Source organism: Seriola lalandi, unplaced genomic scaffold, assembly GCF_002814215.2.
Source record: "Seriola lalandi dorsalis isolate HSWRI2012SDOR001 ecotype SW California unplaced genomic scaffold, Sedor1 jcf7180002054062, whole genome shotgun sequence".
Classification (NCBI taxonomy): Eukaryota; Metazoa; Chordata; class Actinopteri; order Carangiformes; family Carangidae; genus Seriola; species Seriola lalandi.
Genome location: NW_019524615.1, coordinates 392,712 through 420,551, shown reverse-complemented (window position 1 = coordinate 420,551; position 27,840 = coordinate 392,712). Strand labels below are relative to the sequence as shown.

At 41.9% G+C, this 27,840-nt stretch overlaps 2 protein-coding genes across 6 annotated transcripts in view; one reads left to right on the top strand and one right to left on the bottom strand.

Moving 5' to 3' along the window:
- Nucleotides 1-23,542, top strand: plekhg4b (pleckstrin homology domain containing, family G (with RhoGef domain) member 4B). 4 transcript variants are annotated; one of them, XM_023403129.2, is made up of 24 exons: nt 2-252; nt 5,065-5,262; nt 6,371-7,610; nt 11,149-11,352; nt 11,572-11,695; nt 12,433-12,526; nt 13,089-13,175; nt 13,446-13,562; nt 13,846-13,944; nt 14,207-14,349; nt 14,473-14,611; nt 14,724-14,846; nt 14,952-15,116; nt 15,302-16,176; nt 16,402-16,651; nt 17,020-17,109; nt 17,921-18,145; nt 18,384-18,554; nt 18,649-18,826; nt 18,963-19,079; nt 19,456-19,734; nt 20,494-20,732; nt 21,943-22,013; nt 23,142-23,542. In XM_023403129.2, the coding sequence occupies exons 1-23, from the start codon at nt 184-186 to the stop codon at nt 21,985-21,987; spliced, it is 5,271 nt and encodes a 1,756-aa protein (XP_023258897.1). In that variant the 5' UTR covers nt 2-183; the 3' UTR covers nt 21,988-22,013; nt 23,142-23,542. The 4 variants fall into 4 exon arrangements, with proteins under 4 accessions (XP_087029294.1, XP_023258897.1, XP_087029293.1 ...); XM_087173167.1 differs by having other exon boundaries at nt 21,943-22,017; XM_023403130.2 differs by lacking the exon at nt 21,943-22,013.
- The window catches only part of LOC147819312 (uncharacterized), an 8,376-nt gene continuing 3,762 nt past the window's right edge, over nt 23,227-27,840 (bottom strand). Inside the window, exons 1-6 of one of the 2 annotated variants that reach the window (XM_087173172.1) lie at nt 27,465-27,562; nt 26,642-26,823; nt 24,809-24,928; nt 24,592-24,648; nt 24,390-24,497; nt 23,227-24,259 (exon numbers count right to left, since the gene is read on the bottom strand). In XM_087173172.1, coding sequence (XP_087029298.1) covers nt 24,161-24,259; nt 24,390-24,497; nt 24,592-24,648; nt 24,809-24,928; nt 26,642-26,809 — 552 coding nt within the window. In that variant the 5' untranslated portion in view covers nt 26,810-26,823; nt 27,465-27,562 and the 3' untranslated portion in view covers nt 23,227-24,160. Of the gene's footprint in view, nt 24,260-24,389; nt 24,498-24,591; nt 24,649-24,808; nt 24,929-26,641; nt 26,824-27,464; nt 27,563-27,840 lie in introns of those variants that run through there. The other variant, XM_087173173.1, reaches the window with a different exon arrangement.

The following is a 27,840-nucleotide window of genomic DNA, read 5'->3' as shown; positions in this document are numbered from 1 at the left end:
TCCAGCTGCCAACACCACAGCAGACGGAGAGAGAGAGAAAGAGAGGGGAGAGAAATGGACCTGTTGATATCCCAGCAATGACTTCCAGCACTTACAGAGAGGATAATACACTGGATTCTAGCGCTTGGAGTTGATGACACTTATTTATTTACTGAGGTTTGGGATTTTTTTTCAGGTGTCTCAATGCTGTCACTGGGCAAAATGCACTCCAGAGCAAAGTCCCGGAGTTGTGACAACTACCTGAGTATTAAGGTACGAGCTTGAAATAGGTTTTGAATTTCTCATCATTATACTTTTACTGGGACTTTTTGGAAGTTTCTGTTTTGTGCTTCTTTCTTGTGTGATTATGCTCAGTGTGTTGTGTTTTCCCTCTTTCTTCTGTGTTGGTTGTAAACCTGGCTTCTTGGGAACCTTCAGCGACAGTGTCGTGTGTGTGTGTGTATTATTGTGCACATTCAGAGGATGGTGTTTTCAATGCCTCAGCTTGTAGACAGCTGATATTTTGACTTGTTGCTCTGCAGCCAAAACAGCAGGCAGCTTTTTACACATGCATAAAGTGAGGGGGGAGGGAGCACAGCGGGTACCCTGATCTAGGATTATGTTATTGCTCAACATATACACGAATCCCTTCATTTTCATTTAGTTCCACGTATGCCATGGTGTTATTGTCTAAATTGTTTCCATTAAGGGCACATGATACGTCGCAGTGTGTAAATGTTTATATTTTTAGCAAAATGCTGTTGTCAGATAGATAGATAATTCGAGTAATGGCAATGACAGTGTAATTGTTCATTTGTTGCTCCTCAATGTGTTCTCCATCTACTGAATGTCAATTACAGCTAAATATATTGACGCTCTACAGTGACAAAGTGTGCACTCTTAAACAGGAGCTAAATACTGAAATTACAGATTAGTACTCATAAATAGTCTGTATTGTAAATCATAGTTTTATTTCATTGGAGATCGTGATAGAGACATATTTTTTTAGCTCTGTACCATCATCAGCAATAGTTGTATCAGGGGGTTCAAAAAAAAAAAGGAATGAAAATAAGATTTGACTTACAGGCTGTTTATCATTTCTGGGGTCAGTGAAGTACACAAGTTTGTATCCTTTCTGATATGTGAGGCTTCTTTATCATCCTCCCACTTGTTTTGGTATGCATCCATTCTATATTTACCCTGCAGAGGTATCAACAGACCTTGTTAGTCTCCTTTGTCTCTGCTGTCACTGCTCGTCACTGCTCTGATTGGCTGAAGGATCGCCATGCACCTTTTACCTCCTTGTTGGGATTTCTTTTATGCAAAGGCCTAATCAAACATGTGAATGTGTGTTGTATACAGTATGTCTCCCTATGAGCGCTGTGAAGTCTGTTAGGGCTGCTCAGGAACAATATCCTGTCAGTGTTGTTTACATCCTGAAGGACAAAGTCATTAGTTGCCTGCTAATACATAAATCACATCTTTCTGATAACTAACGTGGGAAAAAAAAAAAAAAAAAAAAAAATATCCCCACTATTCCATGAGAACGCAGTATAGTTTCCTCTGCTCATATACAAAAAATAAAAATAAATAAAAAACAGAAAGTTCTTCTGCTACTGCTCTGTCATTTAGCTTGTATACTTTTTATAACCCAGCTTGAAAAAAATAATACATTAACCATAAATGTGATTTAAAAAATATAATTGATTAGCAGAAATATTTCTCTTAGTTCTTACATTTCAGTCAGATAATAGGAATGTAAATGTAAATCACAGGAGAAGTAAAAATAGTAAGTTTTGCCGTACACAAGTGGGTGGGCCAGTTTATCACCTCCAGACTTCCATTATTGTTGATCTGGCTGTCACCCAGCAGCCCTGGCTGTGTCACACAATCTGTGTGGGCCTCTCAGGGTTAAAGTTTATCTGCTGAGATAACATTATAACATTTACTAAGGTGTCTTTTTACAATGCCATTCTAACATTGTGCTGTTGAAGCGTGTGCTCTCCAGTGTCTATACAAAGACAAAGAGTGTGTTTTTGTGTGTGTGTGTGTGTGTGTGTGTATGTGTGTGTGTGAGTGTGTGTGTGTATATATGTGTGTGTGTGTGTGTGTGTGTGTGTGTTTGTCCAAGTATAATTCATTTTGATACATATTGTAATTAATTCAACAGAGCTATGTTTTGATTTAACAGGGATTTTTGTTATGTAACCAGTCATCTCTCTCTTTCTATAAGAAATGAGGATCGTGGTTGTCCTTGAATTTATTGGGAGTTTTATCAGTACAGTGTGCGGATCTTTGGTCTGACTTCATATCCCAGTCTTTGCCTCTCCTCCTCTCATAAGATAGGATTTCTGCTGGTGCAGATCAAAAGCTGAATGAAACTGCAGGCTCAATAGTGAGGTCTCACTAGACCCCTTTGTTGGTGTCCTGGCACCTGGCAGCGGGGCAGGTCTGAGCAACCTGTGGCCTTTGTCAGCCCCGCTGCCTTTGAGGCTGTTAGCAGGTTGGTTAGTGAGCAGCCTGTATGGGGGCTCCAGGGCTCTCCTGTTACACTCCCCTGGTGGCTTCATGCTCCACTGGAGGCCTGGTAGGCAGCGCCTTTTGTGTCCTCGACCCACTAAATGTGTCAGTGACCACCTCGCGTTCACTCGCTTTCTGTCTCTGTGTGTCTCTCACTCTTTCTTTTCTCTGTGATGTAGCCCCTTCTCTCCCCCCCCCTCCCCAACTCTGATTTCTTTTTCCTAATTTTTCCACTTGGCTCTCTGACACATGCTTTAGAAGTTGCTGTACTTTTAGAATCACCAACTAACACAACATTTTCCCATGTTTGATCTCTCTCTCTCTCTCTCTACACTGAAAGATTTGCTCTTAACTCAAACTTTACCACAATCCATCTTCTCAGTTGAAAAGGTAAACTGAAAGACAAACACCCCCCCTCACCTCCCCACCTCCCACTCCCCATCGTTTAGCCTACTTACTTGCCCTGTGCACCTCTTGGAACAGCTGGTTTACCAGCGGCACAGACAGAAGTGTCCCACCTGGAGCTTGAAGCCATTAATTACCACCTCGGTCCTCCATCACACAGGCAGCCGCTCACAAAGACCTGGCATCAGATAGGGTGGGACTTCCCACTCCTACTCCTGTCCTGGCTGAGGGTCTGAGGCTAGACATACACAACCATACACACTGCATTCCTCTGTGGCTCAGAGCGGATGGGAAGCTCAGCTCTGGCGGCTTAGCTCAGTCACTCTGCTGAGACATGCAGATATGTCTCCCACTAGCCAGGTGACACTTTTTGAAAAGCTTTAAATGCCTTCCTGACAATGGGAGAGCTGTATCTATTGTCCCTTATGTAATATATCATCTCCGGGGTGATGATGTAATGTTTATTTGCCACAGCTCTCACTGTAAACGCTGTGTTATGCAGCTATTGTTTAGATAAATGCAGTTTTCTTGTTCATATTGTCGCATCGGATTACATGGACTTCTGGTTGAAAAGCAGTTTTATTTATCACTGAGTATCTGCTATGTTGAATAATTGTTCTTCAAAAACACTGCCACAGTTTTTTTTTTTTTTTTTTTTTTTTTCTGCCTTGGGAAGCTGAAGAGAAACTTGCTGGTCTGTCCTAACTATGTAGTGAGGGCTTTCCTCCCATTGTTAGCTTTCCTCCAATAAAACACCATGTTATTCTTCTCCTCCCGGGTGCAACAGTGACTAATGCCCAGAGACATTTTTGTCTCACTAAAAGCAGGCTGAGTGCTAATGGAGGTGGGCGTTTTGTTGCAGGGCACCAACACTGTACAGCACATACCACTTTGAGAGGCGGAGTGCACAATGAGCGCCTTGTAGTAGAGTGGTGGCATGTGTACCAATGCACTGAACTGTACTCACTCGCCTCTAATTGATGGTGCTGAGCTGCTTAGATCAACAGGACAGATCCTACAAAGGGTGAAACATGGGCTCTCTGACAGGCTGAATTCCCCCCCGAGCACAGGCCATCTCTTGATTTCTGCGTGTCGTTTTTTTTTTTTTTTTTTTAAACACACTTACATTGTCATGTAAATGCAGCACAGACATTCAAGTGAAAGTTAGCTGTGAGGAGCTACATCCTCACCCCCCGCGTTCTTCAATACGGTACACAGTCGACATAGTGTGGGACTTTTCCTGGCATCGCCCTCTATCTGTGTGGTTATCATTGGAGGCAGATGTCTCTATTCCACTGTTGTGTTCCATTCGGGAAGGACAGATAGCGGAGGGATGTTTGGCCTTGGCTATCACCGCTGAGAGGAAGGTCACGGCCTGAACTGCGAACATAACTACAAGAACAGGTCAACCTCATCCAGGACTGCCGTAATCCCAAACGTCCCGTCTCACTCATGGACAAGTTGTAACTAACGGTACCGGACGTATCATCTGCTCTGCTTGGGGACCGCTGTGGTCGTCCAGGGCATGAAGGGGTCAGATAAAAATCAACGATGACATGGTTGTTATTAGAGGGTAGCGTTGCACCAGCCCCGCCAGAACTGGAGTCCATTCTGGACTTTCCAGTTTGTCTGTTTGTGTCCGCTGGCGGTGACGTCACTCCTACCAGGTGTTTCCCCTCTCTCTCATGGAAAGACCATCATGGCTGACATGTAATGTTTCCTGTCATGTTTAAACTTCCCGACTGTTTTGGCTGAGCAGGATCATTCACTGTAAATCACGTGCATATGCAACTGCATGATGATGTAGTTGAATTTATGTACAGTAAGCAGATGCCTTGTGATTTTTCTAGTTATTTGTGTAGGAAGTGTAACCTGGTTATTAACCTGGGGGCTGGGACTCCCCAAGGTGCTACTGAGAAAAGTCTTAGTGGTCACAAGATGATTGAAAGTAAACGCTTTTCTCTCATTTTTGCTCTTTGTGTCATGAAATGCTGGATTCTTTTACTACTTCACACATCTGAAACCCTCAAATGAAACAGGCTGAGGAGGAAAAATCACTCTCAGGTTGACCCGCTCACAGCCTGGGTCCACGTTATTTATAGCACGAGCTTGACACGATTTAAATATGTCCATCCTAAATAGTTTAGTTTTTTTCCTCAGGACGCTGAGTCTTTGGACAACTGTATCCAGAGCACCTTGTCGGCCCTGTACCGCCCCTTCACTGCCACCGCTGCCACCGTCCTGTGGCAGCTCTTCAGCGTGGTGGAGAGGCAGTACCGCGGAGACGGCCTCCGCTGCCTCATCGACTTCTTGCTCCCTGCCAAGAGGATTCTGCAGATCATCCAACAAGAAACCTGTGTGAGTATCTGATATCATCGAGGGGGCACCTGAGGTTAAATCGAGGGAGCCAAGAATGTTTACTGTGATTTGTTTCTGAATTCCTCTTGGGGTGCATCACAGTCAGAGATTTACTTGCTACTAACATTAGTGATTTCCTGCAGCACTGTTGGACTCAGATGAAGTTGAAGAAGAGAAAATAAAATAAACGCAGCACCAAAACATGGTTCACAGTGTCAGGACAAGCTAACTCATGTGCTTTCCTCAACCACCTCAAACATGGAAAAATACTCATCTTGAGAGAGGAGCGACTGGAGTGATAAGAGAAAATGTTTGTGGAAAAAGAATGTGAGAACAATGCTGCTGAGTGTTAATATCTCTGCTGAGTGGGAAGGGGGAGCACCAGACTGAGACAGAGTTGATTATTGTTCTGAAAACAAGCTGAAAAGCAGCCATCCTTCTCTGAAGAGGGAAACAGAGGGAAACTGTGGTCTGTTTGAGAGGCTGCCATGGACTCTTGTGTCCAAAGTGAAACTCAATATTCTCTCTCAAAAGCTTTGATTGCTGTGGGTTAGGGCTCTATGACCAAAGCACTGAAACTTTATTCCTCTGTATTCATCTCTCTGGTGATTACACTGTGACGATAGCCATACAGCAATAGTTTCACCTAAGCCTAGCCCCTGAGAACAGCCTACTGTGCAGGAGAGTCTTTGTATTGCAGGCAATATGAGAGGCTTCAGAGGAAGATCACATCCTCAGTCTTTGCCTTGACATTCATAAGAGATGAAAAAGTCAACCCTTGAGCTCCATGCCTTTGCTTCCTCTTAGAGTTTTTTTTTTTTTTTTACGCTGTCACAGTGAAGATTTGTGTTGTGGTTGCTGCGAAACCCGGGCCTGATCAGACAGGTTCTCCTCTTTAGTCGAATGATCACTGACAGTGATTCATCCAGTCAGTGCATCCCATGAAAACATCTCGCCTCTCCATTAAAGTTAAACATGTGTTTGAACACAGCTTTGCAGATGTCTGTTGAAATGATGCAAGATACACCACAGCTGAGCCATGACACAAAGGGATGATGATAATGTTTTATGGGAGTGGGTACTGACTGACTTCTCTGTTTTCTCTCAGGTGAGGTTCAGAGGCTTGTTGTTCTATCATGAGGGGTGGCCTCTCTGCATCCACGAGAAAGTCGTCCTGCAGCTCGCCCCTCTGCACAAAGTCCGACTAAAGCAAGGAGACTTCTATCTACAGATAGTCCCTCTAGGCCGCAAGACTGCCAAGCTAGTGATAAAATGTTTGTCGGCCAGTGGGCAGGCCATTGCAGAAATCCCCATCGCAGAGAGCATGTATGGCAGCGTCTTCACAGCTGAGTTCTTGCAGAATGTAACACGTGACCGGAACCTGCACCCGCTACAGAACTGTCTGCTCACCACTGGTACCTCCGTGTACAGGACGCCGTGGATGAACGTGGTCAACCCTCTGTTTGTCAGCAGCACGTCGGACGCCATCATGCAAGCGCGCTGCAGCAGAGGCGGCTTCCGCGGCCAACTCAGCACCTGCAGCACCAGCGGATCCACCGGGACTCTGGACAGCCACCGCAGCTCCAGAGAGTCCCTGCACTCTCAGGGGGCTGACTCCATCTTCTCTGAGCCCACCTCACCGAGCAGAAACCGCACGGACCCCGGCGGTGAGAGACGCAGCATCAGTGCAGCGGATACTGCTACACCCATCATTAAGATTGAAAGACCCACTGAAGAGTGTGGGGTAGGACAAGGGGGCGAGGACAGTGGTGGGAGAGAAAGAGGGTCGGGGTCCAAGATGCTGTCTTTTACTACAGACCTCAGTAACCCAGGCCCTCGACGTCGCATCCCGAGGGACTCTGTAGCCTTTGAGAGCAGGAGACTTTTCAGAAAATCTTACATGGAGGCCTTGCAGAACCCCATGAGCCTTGGGTCCAGCTCCGAGTCCATCTTGGAGGAAAGCTCGGAGCACAGTGCCGGCCTGAGAGAGAGAACATTGACAGCGGGCGGCAGCCCCGACACCCGGACCTCCCCCAGAGAACACTTATCTCGAAGGTTGGGTAGCCGGGGCTGGCTCAGTAGTGATGACTCCAGGCCCAGCACACCTTTGCTTTACTTACAGAGGGGGTTACGGAGCGCAGAGAGACGTGCAGAGAGACGTTCAAAGTCACTGGAGAGGACTAACAAGGCAGGCCAAGTTAAAGGCCACCGGGAACGGTCCTCCTCTGGAGGCTCGGCTAGCATCTCACCCAAAAAGCTGATGAATGGCTACGCTCTTCGTTTTGGGAAGCTGGAAGTCGAGGCAGCTTTTCCTGGTTCTGAGAGGAGAAGCAGCAAAGAGGAGTCAGGTGCGTGATGCTCCGTTGATGTTCAACCCTTTGTCCAGAAATCACACTGAAGTTATGTTTTACATCGTCTCATCATATTATGGGCAAATACTTTTGTCTATTTGCTTTACAGGCACTCAAACTTGCTCAAGTATATTAACTCAATAATCCTGTTATACAATATGTATATCATTTAATACAATATTGAAAATACCTGTAAGGAGCCATTTTGCATAGTACCTTTGAGTACGTTTGTTGATAATACCTTTGGTGTGGCCACTGTACGTTCAGTTCTGCAGGACAGTGGTGTATTGTTACTGTTGCTTTAAGCAGAAGTCTTTTTTGTTATTGTCAGAAATCCTTTTGAAAACAGCAAAACAACAATGAACTGATCATAATAAGTTTTTTCCTGTGAAGCCAAAGCCTGATATGGCTTATTCCTCTGTGCCATAGAACTGAAAAATTAACCCCATATACACTGTGTTTCTGCCATGAATGCTCACTAGACAAAACGCCAACTTCAAAATGTGTATTAATCCACAGCTGAAAATAGTCACTGCTAAATGAACTGGTTTGCCCTGTTTCAGTAATAGTTGCTAAAAACTACAGTGCCCAGCTGTTTAAATTTCATTTTAATTTTTAAAGATTTCCATCATCAATAGAACAAATGCTCCTGAGTGCCAGAGACAGGGTAAGGGAGTTGAAAGTAGTGACAGATGGACTGACATTGTTTGGACAATAATAGAAACATAGAATAACAGCAACCTCGTCCGTTAATCGTAATATGTTTCCCTTACTCTTGTTGCTTACTTAAAAATCTGAATGGGATATGAGAAGACAATTTTAGCATCAAAAAGACGTCTTTACACAAAGCGATTTTTGCTCTACTAACATGTTCTATTACACAACATTAAACCTCAGTGTTTACAAGCGTGGCATTTTCCAACAAGGGCTGAATCATCAGTCCACAGCTCATTTATCTTATCAAATAATATGACCTGAGGGTGTGAAAACCCAGTTTCGCTCTTAATAGTTCGATAATGGTGGTTTCTCATCAGGATGTGTCATCGTACCCTGCAGCAGGACTGGTTACAACAGTTCATTAGGTGGTTGGAGCTGATATCTGAGCTCATATCTCTGAAGCATTAAGGCTGTCATCGGTGACGGATCGCTTTTCAAAGCCCACACTGTGTGTTTTTTGGCATGTTCAGGAGACAGGTACAGCCCTACCCTGGAAACAGAACATCAGTCGCAACCCTGTGTTTTCTTTACCACTGTCGGTGTGTTTTGTTTTGTGTTTTGTGTCGGTTCATCCTGGGTAGCTCAGGAAAGCGGCAATGGGGAGAATACCACATTGGGAATCGTGCTGTTTTTAGAAAATACAGCCTCTTCTGTGAATTGAAATGTGAGGTGAAAACTGATTGAATTTATTTACCCTGGATAGTGCCAGACCGCAGCCAGTACTGTCCAGGTTTAAGCTGTGTGGCCTGATTTCTTAAGAAATAAATCATATATTTGCTTATTTAAATGCATTAAAGAGGACACTTAACCACTCAGCAAAAATACAGTAGTTAAATCACATCTCTGTTGCTGAGATTACCTCAGAGGGGATTGTATTTCAGCTGTTGCAAAGCAGGTTTCCCACAACGACATTTCAAAGGCAACAAAAGATCCTGTAAACCCTGTAAACTAACCACAGGAACCCCAGCATCCCACAATGAGATGACCCCACAGTGTTATTGGGGCTGGGGGCTGCGCTGATCTCAGATGGGTTGCCTCATTTACAAAAGTTTCCTTTGTGAACCAATCAGCCACTGGGGATCCACGGGGGGAAAAAAGCCTTTCAAACTGCGGCTGTGTCTTTGGAGAGTCCATTCACTCCAGAAACACGAGACCTAACTTGCACTGACTCACACCGCTCTGAAAAAATAAGTGTTGAACAAGTGTTGAATTACTCATGATGTGAGCCAGCAAACTCTGCAGTATCAAAACACGTCACCTTTTATTTACATGATCAGTAAAGTCAAAGCAGCAACCAGTGCAGGTTTAACCCCCTTTGGCGGCTTTAAAATGCATCCAGTGGAGTACACAAAAATACAGACTTTCACGCAGGACAATACTCAGGAGGCTTTACTCTACTTTTGTCACTTCCTCTGACAACAAAGCAATTTAGGAAACATGCAGCAAACACAGGCCCGGCCACACAGTCGCACAGGAAATGCACTGACTGTTTGAAGACAATAGAGGCTGAGCTGGGTGGGTTTACTGTCACAGAACGGGGCAGGACAATGCAAAGAGGCCTCAAACTGTTTAAAAAGAAAACACACAACAGGTGTCCCATCACACACAGATACTTTGGCAGAGTTGGTTGAACAACAGCCAATCAAGGTTTTATGTTAAGTTTAAGGCCTGTTAATACTCTGATGACAAGGCGATTCCAAAAATGGAAGAGCCTTGTTTATGACTGTGCTTTCCGCTCTATTTTTGGATGGTATTTTTTTTATTGGCGTGGTAAAATATTAGTGCCAACTTTTGCCTCAAACCGGCTCTTAGACTGTGACAAGACTAGTATAGTCAATGATTAAATGAATATATTTTAAAACAAATTAGTTAAAATGACCAATAAGTGAGTAAGTCAAGTGTGAGTTTTTGCACCGATGTTATCTTGGCCAAACAAAAGAAAACCCAACAAAAAAAATAAAAAAAGCTAAGAGTGTGTGGATTGAGCAGATTTTGCCGCTATACTCCGGCCCTATAAACATGAACCACAGCAGAGCTAGGTGTATACCATGCTGCTGTCAGAGCTGCTTTTATTGCCAGCCTCAAATACAAATCAACAGTTATTTTTATTATATATTTTTATTGCAAATTGTAATTTCCAAAGAGATGCATTTAGGTTTCTTGCTTTGCCTGATCAACAGTCCAAAACCCCAAAATATTCAGTTTATCAAAGACTCACATTTGACATGTTTTTGTACCAGAGAATCATGACCTTTTTTTTAGCTTGAAAAATGATTAATCGATTACCAAATTTCTTGCCAGTTACTGTTCTATTGGTCAACTAATGATGAATCGCTGCAGCTCTACTGTATAGCCAAGGCATAGTGAAGTATCCAGCACAGAATATACAGATGCTGTGTGAAGATTTGAATGTTGTTTCGCTGCCTCAGGAATAGGACCAAGTCTAAAAAAACGTGGTACCACTTGGGAATGTCAGGAGCAGCATTCCTATAAACAGAGCCTTGAGGTATGGAGGGCTGAAGAGGAGGAGGTGAGCATCTGAGAGTCTAATAACCCCAGAGTTACCCATGACTCAGGCTGACTAAACACCTGCTCTCCACAATGAGTCAGAGTCAACTCACTACTAGATCACACCTATGTTACCACTGGAAAATAAACTTGTTTCATGAGGTTTTACGGTGAGATGAGAAAGCACTGAGGTGAAAGGAGACTTCTAATTTCTACTGATTGGACTGTATTTTTGTTCTGTAGTTGCTCAGTAAATATCACTTAGACAGTCCGTCCCATTTGTGCTCACCGTCTCTAATCTTCTCCACAGGACAGCGTGACGACGGCATCAGCGGTGAGAGTGGGCAGCGCAGGCATAGCGGAGAAGAGTCACACAGCCCTAAAGCTGCCAATGGGGCCGCTATCAGGCCGGCGTCAGTATCAAGCTCTTCATATGACAGTAACCCAGCCCTCCCCAAACTGGCGTCGGAGGTCAATCAAGAGCTGCTGGCATCGGGTGCTGTGATCTTGCCAGGTAGGGAAGAGGAGAGGGAGGGTGGGGGGTGATGCTTTCATTTCCACCCATCAGCTTTTTTAATAGGTATCACATTCATATTAGAGCTGCAGAATTGCATGGTCTTGTACGTCTACTACAGTGACATAAGCCTGTAAAGCTTAGACGCTCTCATTCTTGGTGGTGGTCGACACCTGTGAGTGTTGAGTGCTGACCCCCTGCTGGCCTGCTCTCTTCCAGGAAACAGAGATCGCAGTGGGAGGGCAGTTCTGCAGGTGTGCACAAGAGCTCAGGTGTGGGCAGGTGAGAGTTGCACAGTCAATGACCTCACCTGTTTACTGGGCTACTACTACTCCACACTGCGGTAAGTCCCACATACTTAGCTTTTATTTTGTCTGTGTTCAGAATAACTCCAGTAAGTTTCGCACCTTTCCTTTGCCCCCGAGGTGACGACCGACCCATTCAGAATTTATGAATACAGATAAGCAGATAAGCATTTAAATCTAAAGTTCTCCTTCATGTCATTTATTGGCATATACAAACATAGAAGAAATGGTTTATAACACACTATAATATAGTTGTAACCAGATGTAAGGACATTACAAAGTCTTAATTAGTGCACAGTATTTGTCAGCAATTTTATGAAGACATATATATTATATTATTACAGCCCTGTTTTAATTTAATAAATAGTTACAACTACATTATAGTTTGTTATAAACCATTTATTGTATTATTTTGTTGTTTTATATTGATACTAATGCTCATGTACTGCTCATGAATGCTAAATAGGGGTACTTTTAAGTAAAGTCTATTTAAATAAAAGAGTATTGTCAGTAAACTTGAGAATGAAAAATCATCAGTTTTCAGTTTTACAGGATCTTTCTAACAGGCATTGCTAAATATATGTTCATGCTTAGCAATGTAATACCTGCACTCACCAAGGCTGCACAAAATAAATGTCCCAGCCATATACCCCTGTGGTCAGGGTTTCCTCATTTACCAGGCAGCAGCAAATTTGCTTAGCTGTCAGAATATAGTATTGCACACAGTTAGCTGTTTGACAAAGGCAGTGCACTAACTTTAATACTTTGGTTTCAGGAAAGAAAGGCGTCATCAAGGTCTGAGTGTTGTAATAGACAGCAGGAAGCAGCAGCCTGTTCCAGCTCTGTTGGCATCGCTGTCTGAACTGCAGGTGAGCCCGCAGTGGAAAATATGTAATTACCCTCCAACACGCCCAAAGAGTTTTCAGGCCCTGCTGAATCTGTTGTCCTCTGAGCTGTAATACTGATACTCTCTTTCTCTGAGTTACAACACTATGGAATTCCTTACACATTCCCTATTGTTCTGCCCATCAGTCACCGACACAGTGTGTTCTTTTTTTTTTTTGTTTTTTTTTGTTTGTTTTTTAAAGGGCACACCTTAAATTTGTAGTGACTCCACTTCCAAGACATTTTTCTGAAAAAGGCTGGCCTCAGGGCTCTTGTGGAGAAGCCTGTGCTTACTTGTCTGTTTTTAACCACACACTGGGAGTGGGTTGGCTGCAGCCAACTCGCCAGAGACATATCATCATGTTATGATGATGAGTTGCTCTCTGATGTAAGGCTGATAGTTCTGTAAACCACAACACATGCACAAGTCACTTTAAATGCCTATTTCACGGTATTTAGCTGTTCTTCTCGGAAATATACACGTCTTGTAATTTTTATTTTCTTAATTTTAAGAGACTATAAAAATGGCATGTGCATGTTTTTCAGGCTTTGGTACCAAATGCACTTTACTCAATTCTCTTCCTGGTGGACAAGGAGGCAGCAGCTAAACCTGAGCGAGACATCAATGTGCAGGTAAAGAAAGACTTTTATTATCAGATGGATGACGCGTATCTCAAATCAAGATGTATTTGTGTTGTTGGATGCTTGATCCAAGTAGATTTGATAAGCAAGAACATTTGATGAATCCCTGTATAATATCATCTCTATAGGCCATGATGACAGAGATTAGAGGGGGGCAGGGATTGGCCGTTGGGTAGATGCAGTCGCTTTGAAGGAGGACAGGAACACACTGTGACTGAGACCTGAGTGTGTGTGTGTCTGTGTTTGTTTTTCTTGCAACAGACTGAGACGCTGTCGTCTCTGAAGGCCCTGCTGAAACACATCGACCAAACCCAGCTCACACGAGACTTGGAGGGCACCTTCCACTACGACCACAACCACTGGATCCACTTCAGACAGGTGGGTGGACGGTATCCCACATACTGTATTTGTAAACTTACTTAAAGGCTTGACAAGGGTGGGGATTTCAGTTTACTGTTAGATGCTTGTTGTTTATAATCGAAAAGAGAAAATTATACTAATTGCTATTTTTGCCAAGGTTATGTATAGTTGCAAGGAATGGCTTCTCTGGGCCAGTTGAAACATGATCAGTTTCAGCCCCCTCTATTTCTTGCAGGGGACAGTTCTCTACTTGCAGATTTTAAGAATCTGCAATCTCTTTTTCTCTGTCTTTCTTTCACAGAAAATTGAACCATTTGCCAGCAGTTGTAGCGCAGCCATCTCCTCCCTGCAGGAGTCTATCAGCACACTGAGCAACAGCGGCAACCTGAAGACGTCAAAGGTCAGACCCAGCCCTTGCGGCCAGTCTGGCCTTCTGATATATGTGTTTTCTACTGACACACAATAGCTCCCTGCTGGAATAAACAACTGAGGACTTTGTTTTATGGTTAACTTCCTTGATCTTTGTGCAGTGGAGATCAATAACCTTGAAAGGATTTTGTTTTGAGTTTAAGAAAAAAAAAAAAAAGCAGTTGTTTCTTGTCACATTTGTGTTTAGATCCACTGTGAAAATGTATTAATATCATATCATTTCTTTGATTCAGGAAGTGTCTGAGGTGATGGAACAGCAGAGGCATCTCATGAAGTGTGTGCTAGATGACACCCGTCTAAACAGACTGCGTCTCGAGGGAGGAACTGTCCTCGCCCGCATCAGGAAGGAAGAGGCCTGTGAGAATGAAAACTACAGGTAGTGCAGGAAGAGGGGATGGACTCTCAACCGTCATAATGAGCAGTGCCTGTGATGATGGAAAAAAAAAAAACCCCAACTTCTCATAACCTGTGTGGCCATGTTTTCTTTTTGTTCATTCAGAGATGCTGTAGACGTGTTGAATGCACTGTACAACCAAGTAGATGAAGAGGTTCATAAGCTCGTGATCCTGTCCAACAAGTCTCAGAAACAGTTAGAGAGCCTGCTGGAGGTGCGCAGGTTTGAGGAGCAAACACAACAGGTGATCCCCGAACTTTATTTCTCTCCACATACAGTCATCTGTGCTGCAGATTTTCTCTGCTCTCAGCCCAGAAGTGGATAACAAATCCATGAAAACTCCTCTCTCTTTTCAGATCAAACTCTGGTTCAGTGTCGAGGGAGAGAAGCAACTCGCACCTTTGGAATCGCTCACTCTCTCTGTGGCCAAAATTAAGGAGATGAGAGAGAGCTTGGGCCAGTTTCTGGAGGAATCTGTGGTAAATAGTGCCATAATATATTTTCCCAAAACAATTTTTAAACCTGTTCCTTGTAAATTAGTTTTTACGTCCAGTGGTAAATCGATCTTGCCCTTATCCTGACAGCACCAACAGAGGCACGGCCTGCAGCTCGTGAAAGAGTCTCCGGAGTCTCTTCCAGGCTCGGCTCTCCTCGACTTTAAGCAGCATCTGGGATCCATCCTAAGCAGAGCGGAGCAGAGGAAGGCCCAGCTAGACGTCCTAACCAACCTGCATGAGTTCTATGACTCGGTAAGTATCAAAAAAATCATGTCAGCGTTCTGACCAAAGTTATCTTACAGTTGTATTTTAGGATTCAGAATATTCTTTAATGCGAGAGTGCTTGCTGGATTCTGATCTTTTAATCGGCTTTATTTGTATTTGACAATACTATATTGATATACTACTATATTACTATCACTCTTTCAAATCTCTAGGCGAACCAGTGGATAGATCACTGTCAGGATTATTTCCATCAACTCAGCCTGGACAGTACAGGTGTCAGACTTTCACCATCAGTGGTTCAGATCCTGCAGGATTACTACACCGAGGCGTCCAAGTTCTCCATGGACAACTTCAGCACCCTCAATGACATGGTGCTCTCCCTGGAGAGTCCTCAGCAGCTGCAGCAGTGGAACACAGTGTGGCACAAATGTCAGCAGACCAAACAGCAGCTGGAAGAGACTTTGGCCCGAGCCTTGACGACAGCACGGAGCTCCACAGCTGCTGATGCGGCGCCTTCTTTAAAGACTGCTGCAGAGAGTCCGATCGCCACAACAGAACAGCATGGAGCTAATGGTTGTGAGCTTTTACCTGGGGCGATGACACCGTTGACTTTTGAGGATAACAAGCCTCATTCTGCTGAGCCTTTCTCCAAAAGCCCCTCCAGTTCAATCTCCTCCTCCTCACACTTCAACTTCCCGCCCGACTGCGACAGCAAACTGAGGCAGAGTCCGTCCATGTTTGACGACACGGACAGCGACTGCACCATCGACTCGACCATCTCCTGCCACTCGGAGCCCGTCTACACCGGGGCCGCCCGCCTCCGCAAGCAGCCGATGAAGAAGATCATGAAGAAGACCATGAGCTACGAGCTCACGCCAAGGGACAGTGGTCATTCAGACGTCAGCCACATTCACGGCTATACGGGGGTGTACATCAAGGGTTTGGAGGTGGCGAATAATGTGTCCGCAGATAAGAAGCTGCAGAGGCCTGATGTGATGAGCCCCGCGTTAGGACGGAGCCGCAGCATGTCCACGCCCTCCAGGACTCATAACAGACGCAGCGATGGAGACAGCAAGAAACAGAGCAGGTGAGGAGGAGAACCTCTGATACTTCACACAAACTGGGACATTACTTCATTTGTGTAGTAAAAGAACAAACACATTGTGTATGTCCCCTGATTATCAAAATTGCTAATGTTTTCTTGATTTCCCCCATGCTGTTTGCTTTAATATTAATAGTTATACCAATGTATTTTAAATATCATCAAGAATATATTTAGTCTTATACCCTGTTATGTGTTTCTGTTCACCAGTAAAGTGCAGCACATCATGGATGAGATGATCTCCACAGAGAGGGAGTATGTGCGGTCTCTCAGCTACATCATTGAGCACTATTTCCCCGAGATGGAGCGCCTGGATTTGCCCCAGGACCTGCGGGGGAAGCGCAGCATCATTTTCGGGAATGTGGAGAAACTGTGGGATTTCCACAGTCAGTACTTCCTGAAGGAGCTGGAGTCCTGCGCCCACTCCCCGCTCTCCATCAGCAGCTGTTTTCTGAGACATGTGAGTCAGTCAGTCACAGTGTGCCCTGAGGCAGCGCACTGACAGCTTAAAAATAGCAGTCAGGTCTGGTGGCTGTCATCAACAGTCACTGTAATAATGTGCTTACGTATAGTTAGTGACTTTTCTTAAAACAACTTGATGCTGTGTTTCCAGCGTAGTGCCACGGTTTCACTATCACACTGCTCGATTATAGTTGTGTACAGCCGTGTATTTAAGTCACTTGTCAGCATCATAATGAATGTAACTGATGGCAGAACCCATACAATTATATTTACAGTCTCTTAAGGGCTCAATCATTCATAGCATACTGAAATGTCAGCATGCTTTTTACCGTAGTCAGTGTTGTAACTTGTTAATCTTGTGTGCAGGAGGATCAGTTTGGAATGTATGCTCTGTACAGCAAGAATAAGCCCCAGTCGGACACTCTGCTCTGCAGCCATGGGAACGAATTCTTTAAGGTACGTCTGAAAACTCTTGCTCTGGTGACATTCCTCATTTAACGCATCATCACTGTGTTCAAAATGACATTTTGCAGAGTTGCAGCCCCAGAAATGGTTCATATCATAAAGGAAAAATCCACGACATCTTGATCATTCAACACTAAAGGGAAACAATACACACATTAGAGCCCGACTAGTACCTTGACATGGCTAATATTGACAGTTTAAGCTTATTCCAAGTGTGTGTGTGTGTGTGTGTGTGTGTGTGTGTGTGTGTGTGTGTGTGTGTGTGTGTGTGTGTGTGTATATAGATGTATGTCCAACCTACTTGTTGTTTCTGAAGCTTTCAACCACATCTCCTGGCCTTGTTTAGCAGATAAAGCTGCTCAGTTGTCATGGAGGGGGTGGCAGAGATCATAACTCCTGTCTTTTGTTTAAAGAACAGAGATATTTTAGGTCATTTCTTAGCAATTTTGCTGTCACATAGCTTTTTCATCTAAGGGTACTGAAAAGTTTTTCAACTGTAAAATATGCCACTCAGTTCATGTCTTTTTCACAATTCTTTAATAACCAAGTTTAAGGCTTACTTATGAAATGTTCGTTTGTTTTCTCGCATTATTGGATTTTTAAAACTCTTTAATAGCAATACCGATGTCGGCCTAAAAAGTTTAGTTTTGGTCAGGCTCTAAAATGAGGCTTTAACTCAACAGTATACACACAGAACCCACTACTTTTGACATTTACGAAAGTAGCCCCACATTCAAAAGAGTGTGTTAGTTTGTAGAAAAGCAATAACACCACAATAGTAATCCTCACTGTGTCTCTCCAGGATAAGCAGATGGAGCTCGGGGACAAGATGGACCTGGCGTCCTACCTGCTGAAGCCCATTCAGAGGATGAGTAAATATGCCCTGTTGCTGAAAGACCTGATTAAGGAGTGCAGCCAGTCCCAGGAGCAGGAGCTGAGTGACCTACGCACCGCAGAGGAGTTGGTCAAGTTTCAGCTTCGCCACGGCAACGACCTGCTGGCTATGGATGCTATTCGGGGCTGTGATGTAAGTAGTAATTCATGAGCACAGAGCCATGTGCTGCTATGAGGATTATTTGGGTGTCAGCATAAAAGCCAAGTAACACTTAACATTATAACATGACAATCTGGCAAGACAGAGGCCATTAAAACTATTTTGGCGTTTGAGGTCATCTTGTTGTGTATACAGTAGAGTGAGGTTAGATCCCCATCAGGAATTGTATTGTTCTCTCTGACGCATGTGACCGGTCGTGTTTCCTCTCCAGGTGAACCTAAAAGAACAGGGTCAACTCCGCTGCCAGGATGAGTTCATAGTCTGGTGTGGACGCAGGAAATACCTCCGCCATGTCTTCTTGTTTGAAGACCTCATCCTCTTCAGCAAGACCAAGAAGATAGAGGGAGGATATGACATTTACATCTACAAACAGTCCTTCAAAGTAAGAATTTATTGTTTGAGGAGCCATTTTTACACTGTTTGTATAATGACAGTAAATGTAATGTTTTTTTTTCTTTTTGTTCTTTTCTGTTTAGACAGCAGAGATAGGTATGACTGAAAATGTTGGTGACAGCGGCCTGCGTTTTGAAATCTGGTTCCGTCGGAGGAAGTCGCAGGACACGTTTATACTTCAGGCCAGCTCTGCAGAGGTCAAGGCTGTGTGGACCGCAATTATTGGCAAGATCCTGTGGAGGCAGGCGCTCAGAAACAGAGGTGTGTGTTCCCTGTCGGATAATCCAGTTTGACACAAGCCATTCCCTGCGCAGTTCTATACAAATAAAGTGAAATGTTCTGTCCAGGTAAAATACATATTTCGTTAATAAAGAAATATGTATTTTTTGTACTCCAGAGTTGCGCATGCAGGAGATGGTTTCCATGGGGATTGGAAGCAAACCTTTCATGGACATCAAGCCTAGTGATGCAGCTATCAGTGACAGAGCCATTGACTATATAATGAAGGGGTCAGGTGAGCTGTTCTTGTACAAGTATGTGTTTTAATTCCCTCCAGCTGTCTTTCTCTTTCATAATCATTCAGTGACACAAATTATTTCTTTGCTGAAACCACAAAAACGTGGTTCTCGCCCTACAGGTGTTTTACATGCCAGTCAAGTTTCGAGCATTTTTTTAAGAAAACACCTCGGATGTAATCTAAGCCATACTGAATTTTAAGTGTCATAAGAACCACAGTAAAATAGTTTACATTGCCATTCTTTTGTAGTTTATCAGAGATGCTGTAAAAAGGATCACACCCTCATTATCACCATTAAAAACCACAGGTATTTCCTGTCACTTTTTCTCCCTCACGCCATCTCACAGCTCACTTCGTTTCTCTCTACTGGCAGAGTCTAGGACGAGAGCTTCCATCGCCGTGCCCTCGTTTGAACACTGCTCGTCGTTCAAGAGACCTCACTCCACCATCTCTAACAGCAGCACCTCCTCCTCCAGCAGCCAGTCGTCCTCCTCCCTGCTGGGCTCCCTCAATCTCCACCTGTGCTCCTCGGCCTCTCACCCTCACACACATCCATACCCAATGACCACTGTTCCCTCCTTTGCCCAGTGGCCCTACGACTGCATAGAGGAGGATGAGCTGGAGCAGGACACAGGGAGCCAGCCCTCCATGAGTGAGTGGCTATTTACAGATGGATAACGTATGTTTATTTTGATAATTAAAAGCAGGTGAACATTAGATAAAGAAAAATTCTGGGTGAAAAAAATATTTAAAAATTTTTTTCTTGGGGAGTATGTAATCTGCAGCTCTTTTATGCTTTCTCCATATTTTTCCCCTCACTTTTTATTGCTGAAAATATTTTCTGAGCTGTCAGTGTTACACAAGAATATGATTTGATGTAAACTGCTGGAATCAGCATCATCTTATAGCAAGAAACTACTTGTGGGGATGTGTGGGGAAATTCAAATTTGGGTAAACGAAATAACAGTTTAAACAATTTAAAAATATATATATTTATATAATAATTTGGCATTTATCAATTGAAGAAGACCCTTTAGACAATAAAAAGAAGATAAAAGAAGTAAAGTTAAACACTATTAAGTAGAGGAGCACTTCATTCTAAAATATATGTACTAAGATAAAAACAGCATTAATTTAATTAAAACAAATACAACAAGGAAATAAAAAATATATGGTTAGTCTTATGTGTAGCATTTTTTTTTTAAGTAGACGGAATTGCTGTCTTTTTTTTGCTGCTACCACTAGGGGTCACTAAAGTCCAAACATTTTAAATCCACATTAGAGCTTTAAGAATCCATAAAAGCCTTGACAAACATGGTAGCTGCCAAACAAATGGAGCTCTTCATGTACTTCTGTTTTGCTTGATCCAGTAGTATAGTATCAATGTGTCTTTGTCTCTTTCGTGTCACAGTCACTGAGAGCTCAGAGACGTCCTCCCAGTGCACCTCCAGTGACAGTGTAACAGGGCTCAGTACCCTCACCATACCCGGGCACCCCGGCATTGTCATGGACTCCTACAACAACAATAACAACGACGACGAGCCCTCCTCTTTCCTCTGCCCCTCCACGCCTCCCTCCTCCATAGCGTCTCCTTCCATATTCCAGAAAGATGAAGACCTCCAACCACAGGGCACCAAGTTCATCACAGCAGTGAGTGTTTGACTATCTTCTTTATTATCTTGTCATACTGAAATGAGCTGGTATTGTTCGACTGGTGACGTTGTTTTATGAGGCTTAGGGTTAGATATTTTGTGAGTTATTAGATAAAGCACAGCTGTGGTGACACTGATTTATATTTTGTGTCTCTCTCTGAATTCCTTTATTTTAGTATTCTGCTTGTATTATTCTACTTGTGCTATTCCATTGATCGTGGGTCAGGTGTGTAGTTGTGTCTAGGACACTTAACCACATGGAGTGCTTTGCTTTTGATGATAGTTTCATTATTGTCTAATTTTATATTGAAAGACATGTAATCTACTCGGAGTATTATACTTATCTTTGTACCTCTTCATTGCTCCCTGTGATATTTTCATATCTGGCTTTTTATAAATAGATAAAAATTATACTAATAATATACTATAATATTTCCTATTGATTCTGTGAGTCCCCTTAAGCCTGTCTAATAGTATGGAAAATTAAGCCCAAAATGTACTATACTCAAATCAGTTGCCAGTTAATTGCAGTAATTCAGTAATTCATTACTTTTCAATCCAGTTCAATTCAAACCAATACTGCAGTAAGTTGTGCACTAATTCCCACTCATACAGAATCAAGAGAATTTTAGTTTGGGACATACTGTATATTTTGCATAAATATATATTTTTGAATATTTATGTTCCTCACGCTTGTTTATTCTGTTTGGATAGTTGGTATATCTGGGTGCCTTGGAAGCAAAACGAAATGCTCTCATGTTACTTTTTTAAGGTGTGAAAAAGACACTGATGCTGAAATATAAATAAATAAATAAATAAAATCTAAGCTTATATGATCATATCTTTCTAAACTGCTCCTGTCGTTTTTTTTCCTTTTGCCTTCATTTAAAAAAAACAGTTAAAAAAGGCTTTTGTCTCAAGAAGCCAGGAACATTTTATGTGATTTTAAAGACTGATTATATCCCCAATTTGACTATAATGACCAATCTTAAAAATCTGTGTAAAACTGTTTACCGTGGACAGACGGCAGAGGATATCTTGTGGTTTGAAAAGGTTTAGAGTCTCTCACCTCCTGATGAATCCTGACCAGGACTAGTGCAGGGGAACTAATCATTTAAACGATCTGGTGTATTTTTAAAATGGATTTCCGACTCAAGTGGCAGAGAATAGTTTGACTCACAACCTTTTTGCTGTTTTGTTTTTGCCAGAGCAAGACCTCTCATGTAGCAGTAGGCCTCTCTACTGTGGTCTGACACAGAGCTGGGGGGTTTTTAGCTCAGTAAGTAAGTCTGGTGCCACCGGTGTGGACATATGTGTTGTTTCCTTCCCAAACCTCATTAACAAGTGTGAGGTGCCACCTCTGAATACTAATCTGTGTGAAAATGTGCTTTGGTGCCTGTGCTGTATGCTGCATGGCCGTGTGTCCTCAGAGGGCTCTCGTCTTGACGGGCAGTTTGATTTGTGAACTTCTGGCTCTTTCTTCGTGTTTTCCTGTGGGTTTTCTCCTCCTCTCATTTCCCTCTGTGCATCCTTTTGACATGTGGGTGAAATGTGTGTCACAAAATGTAGCATGTTCTTAAGAGTTTAATGTCTGTTTAAACATGCATGTTCGTTTTGTGGTTTTGGAATGCAGTTTGGGTTGAAAGTTTTTTTTCTGTCGAGTTTTGTGTTTTTAAAAAACTTCTTTTTATTTGTTTGCAATGTTCAAATTCAACCTTTATTGTATCAAATGGGCAAAAAATGAATTTCAGACAGATGCAAATGCATGATCACAATATGTTTAAACATTAAATGCACAAAATATTATAGTGCAAATAAGAGTATTAAATTGGATGGTGGAGAATATAGAGTGAAAGGTCTCATCTGTAGTTACATTTAAGCAAATTGAAAGCATATGTAATAAGTAAGAACTTCAGTGTTGAAGGACCTAAATGGCAATAAAACACTTTTTCACTGTAACATCTTCATTATAACCCACCTTCAGGTCAGTGCTTTAAATGCTTGCTCCTTTATACTGTATGTTTTCATGAAAGTTTATCTAGAAATATTTCTGAAGTAAGTGCTTCACTGAAATGAGATTTTCGAGTTTTTATCTTAAACCGCTTCTTAACTAAGCTAAGATAGTAATGCCGTTTCTTTATCTTGTAAGAAACACTGATGCCCAGTCATTGCTGAAATATTTAGGAATTCAGGGTAACCCTAACAATGGAATTATTATTTGATAGAATATATAATCTTTAAAAAATAGGTGTTGTGTAATGCCATTTTACATCCTAAAAATGTGTTTAAAATGGACCTTCACTTGAATGTGACATTCTTACTGACTAAAGTCAAAATATTTTGAGTGCATAATGTGTTGAAATTTATTTTTCTAAAAACCTTATTTTTTCTCCGCCTTTCTTCATAGCTGTGAAGGCCTCGGACTGAATGCTACTTGATGCCGCAGCAGTTTGTCTATCAGGACGAGGCAAAGAAAATAAGAGGAGTCCGGCTTCAGAGCACTGAGACTTTAATGGATGAAGCTCAACTATTATATGACATTTCACGATGATACTGTAAATTGGAAATTGACATATAATACACACAGTCATGATGGTACGTCAGCGGCCTGTACATTTGTTTTAATGAACTAGTAATGAATCAGTGTTTATATTGTAGATGAGTTTTTTTTATTATGTATTTTACAAAACAAACAAAAAAAAAAGATAGCAGGCAGATCCATACAGACGATGTTATACCGTCATATTTCTTTTGTCGCCAGTCCTGTGTTATGACAAGTTTGTACAGATGATTAAAATGTTTAAAACATATTGTTGTATTCACGTCTTTGCCGCAGTATGGTTGAACATGGAATTAAGTATTTCCACCAGTGGCTAATGTCTGCATTACTTGCAAACAAAAGGCAAGACTGTAAAACACAACTATTTCACAGTTCAGTAAGTACTTCTGTTCGTGAACCGTGCTTAAAGTGTGAGTACACTCAAAAGCACAAAAAAGTAGCCGATATTTCCACAGATAAACAAAGCTTGAGTGTAAAACCACACACTCGCAGACCCATGCAGAGAGAGAGGCAGAGCTGCATGTCGAGGCCAACTACTGCCGTTACACGAAGAGGCGCAGAGGTTGAGGGAGATGAGGACTGGGGTTTCCTTCACAGGAGAGAAGCTGACATTTTTTGACCACAGGTCTTGTGTTATCAGTCAAGAGTCAAACATCAGACACAGACCACAGCCCGGGCTGTTCAGCAGGGGTTTCAGCTCCAACATAGGCAATTGAGACAGAACCGAAAGCCACACATGATGTACAGAAAAAAAAGAAGTTTGCTGGTGCGGTGGTTTTACTTAATTTAAGCATGAATTCATGACTTCCTCTACATACAAACATTTCATTTAAAGCATAAAATTCTTAAATTTCCTCTCAAATACATCATGGTGACTTGGCGCGTTTCTCTTTAGAGAACCAGAAGCAGAGGACTGCAGAGAGGAAGACCTCAAGCCCCAACACACAAAGTGCCAACACCTCCATCTGTGAGAAACATAAAAATCAAGTATAAATGAATTCTATAGTAGCAAATCTAACTAAATATCTATTATGAAACAAGCCCAGCTCTGAAGTAGTAGTGTTTTATTTTGTCATAATATTGGCATGCTCTTACCCTCAAATGTGCTTCTTTTTCTGGATTCCAGTTAGCCAGGTCAACGCTTATCAGACAGGCTGCAGCCACAGACACAGCAATACAGCCGCAGTTAACCCCAAAGGACAGCTGGAACAAAAGTTGTACAATTATCTTTCAGCTAGTAATCACCTTCATCGGCTGTAATGTATTGTTTTTCAGGCTTCTGTTGAGTTGTACCTACAGGCACTAATGCTGGATATTTGAGCAGCAGGGTGGAAACAACTCCAGCAATGAAGAACTGCAAGAGAGGAGAGTTGACTTGAAACATCAGCAAGTTATTTGACTTGAAGATTCACTCAAAACCTTATTGTTTGTTTTTATCTGCTTTGCTCAATGCATGTTTTTTTGTTTTTATTTTTTATTATTATTATTTAGTTCTTGTCTGAGCAGAGACTTACGAGTGCTCCAGTCAGATGGGAAACTCTGAACAGAGTGAAAAGGGACTCATTCATCCCCTGGGTTAAAGCAAATAGAATTCCCACTCCGACACTGAGGAAACCGCTCAACATCTGCAGAGACTGAAAGAGGAACAGATGCAAACAAATATATAAACTAAATTCTGTTCATATTTGCAGTGAATAATATGAGATTTAATTTATCATCTCAGCTTCATTTCAGTGAGAATTATCAGAATTGAGAGACTTTCACACGATGTGCAGAGCAGTGGTGCAACAGCAAATGTTTGGTTCAAGGGGAAGGACACATATACTGTCAGACCTGAGGACTACGAAGAGGACGTGATCTTAGTTCCTCTTGTATTAATTTGTGTATTTCATTTTGATTTAGAAATGCATGAGCTGAGTACCTTGTCAGTGTATTTAACTTCAATTTTAGCTTGCATGCATGATTCAGTGCACAGGTTCATGCCAGTGTATGTGTCCTTCTAAAAGTGTTACAGTAATAAACACACTGGGTTTGGAATAAAATTTACAAGATAAACTTGATCTGGAAATTAGCAAGTTTCTTAAATTCCTGTTTGTCGTAAATCAATTATCTGTGTTGTTATGTAGGTAACTATTTGACACTAATCTTATGACATTAGGACCTTCTTGTGAAACAGATAATGTTCATAATATAAATTGAAAAACGACTGTGGGAAACTTCAGCATTTCCAGCACAACTAAACGTTTCCTGTTGCTGCTGCCCATCAGATTTGCACAAGGTTTTACACGTTATTTTGGGCACATGTGTCTTTGCAGCACCTCTAATCTGTTTGTGATATCTAGCATGAATTATTTTGTAATTCTTTTTTTAACCACATAGTCACATGGAGGAATGAGGAAAAGACTGTAATCTGCAATGTCTGTACTTCAATGTTTGAAAGGTAAAACATACACAAGGCAGAAATGTATGAGAAGAAAATCAATCAATCAATCAACAAAATTTTGTACACTACATTACATTTTGTACAATACACTTACACTCATGCACACTGAATGTAAGGCTGACCTGGTTACAATCATATTTTATTATTATAAAATATGAATCTGATATAATGCAATCCATACTTTCATTCATGTCACAGTGGATCAGCAAAAATATTATATTATATGAGGTTAGAGAAAAATGCAGTTCATCTGGCAGATTGTGTAAGATTCAGGGAGCTTTTCAGAGATATGTAGAAGAGGAGCGCGAGTTACTTGAGAACCCTGAGTGCATATGTGACTATAGGATAAGGATGGAGGCTAAATATCAGATACCCTGCTCTGACAGACCCTGAGGAGTAGGATAGTCTCTCTCCCCCCAGCTCTACCTGATGAGCGCCGTTTGCCATCAGTTTGTAAATGTTTATCTGTGATCTTGTTTCAGGGTAAATGTGCTCTGGAAATCCAACCTATTTACCGTACAAATTAGATTTTAAAGACTAACATTTGTTTATGATTTTATCAAATATAGAGATTTGAAATGTATTTCAAAGAAAAGAAAAAAAAAACAGAAACATATGAAACTGTCAAATAATGTGAAAACTCTTGACTGAGGGTCATCAGATTTTAGGGTCACTAGCCAGAAAATACTGAGAAACCCGAATCTTAAACAACTGACGAAATATCATGATTTTTTTCAAGATGAAAAGGGTGACGTTAGAACAAAACTGTCACTGCTTCACCCAAGCTGAGTTGACCTGTTTGACCTCAGTCAGCACATTGGTATGTCTTAATTGACGGCCGTTACGTGAGATTACGTTTACAAGTTTTCATGTTTTTGCACTTGATGAGTTTTAAAACTCTTACCCCCAACACAGCAGGCTGCTTCTGCATCAGGTCATGCAGCGGCCCTTTTTCCTCTGGGATGAGCTCTGTCGCTTGGTAATGTTGCAGCACGGGCAGCTCTCCTCTGTCGGCTCTGCTCGGCTCCGTGTCATCTCCATGGATATCCATGTCAGCATCAGCACAGGCCATGGTTCTTCTCTGATCTGGAGGGATAGTGTTTTCCTTAAAATGTGTAATAATATAATAATAATATAAAATCATAATGTGTTCTTTAAATTGTATTGTGAATCCTTTAATACTACTTAAGCCCCAGCATGGACAAACCATGCGTAGCTTAAAAAAAAGCACACTAGAAAGTGTTTAGAAATAGTGCAACCTGCGTATGATGTAACATAATACATACACATAGGACAGTCCTGTAATAACCTGTTGAAACTAAGATGTAATGTTTTTCTCAGACCTGTGTGTAAATGAGGCAGACAGGATATAAATACTAGTCTCATACAAATTTAAGTAAAGTAAAGTAAAGAAACAATCAAAGGAGTATTCTCAATACAATTATTAAGTAAGGTAGTATTTCTTTATGGTTAACTGCAGATGAAAGACAGAGAATAGATATTTAAATATTTGTAGGTGTAGGAACAATCATAATATTAGGGTCTGGAATTGTGCCTCATTGGTTTCTCATGGTTATTAAATAAACAGAGCGGATTTTCTTTCATCAAACAAACTGGATAAGAATTAATTCTATTTAACATAATATAATAATGTATCACAAACTTAACCTGTTGTCAAAGCTGAACATCTTTTGGCTACATGAAAGATCTTAGATCGGGATTCTTACCACGTTTGGCTTGAGCAGTATTTATTTCACCCTCTGTATCTGTCTCGAACGAATGCGTCGTTCTTTAGACATTTTCACTTCCCTGCAAATACTTTGAAATATGATGTCATATCACACCTTGACTTCCTCTAGTCTCTTCAGTATTACTATATTTTTCTCCTCAATGCTGCATTACTATAAATTGTATATATCATGATGTTCCTGATTCAACAAAAACTATTTTCTTCTAAATTCATGAACAGAAATGAGTTTAAATATTAGGTCTTTACAGTTTTGAATGTTTACCAAATCAAGTCAGTCCGTGCACAAGCATTTTGTGGGTTTTTTTGTAGCCTATTTGTGTGTGCACGTGTGTGTGTGAGAGAGAGAGAGAAGC

Coding starts and splice junctions, on each gene's coding strand:
- plekhg4b (XM_023403129.2), top strand. CDS start 184: ATGCTGTCACTGGGCAAAATGCACTCCAGAGCAAAGTCCCGGAGTTGT. Junction 7,611..11,148: donor AAGCAGCAAAGAGGAGTCAG/GTGCGTGATGCT, acceptor TCTTCTCCACAG/GACAGCGTGACGACGGCATC. Junction 11,696..12,432: donor TACTACTACTCCACACTGCG/GTAAGTCCCACA, acceptor CTTTGGTTTCAG/GAAAGAAAGGCGTCATCAAG.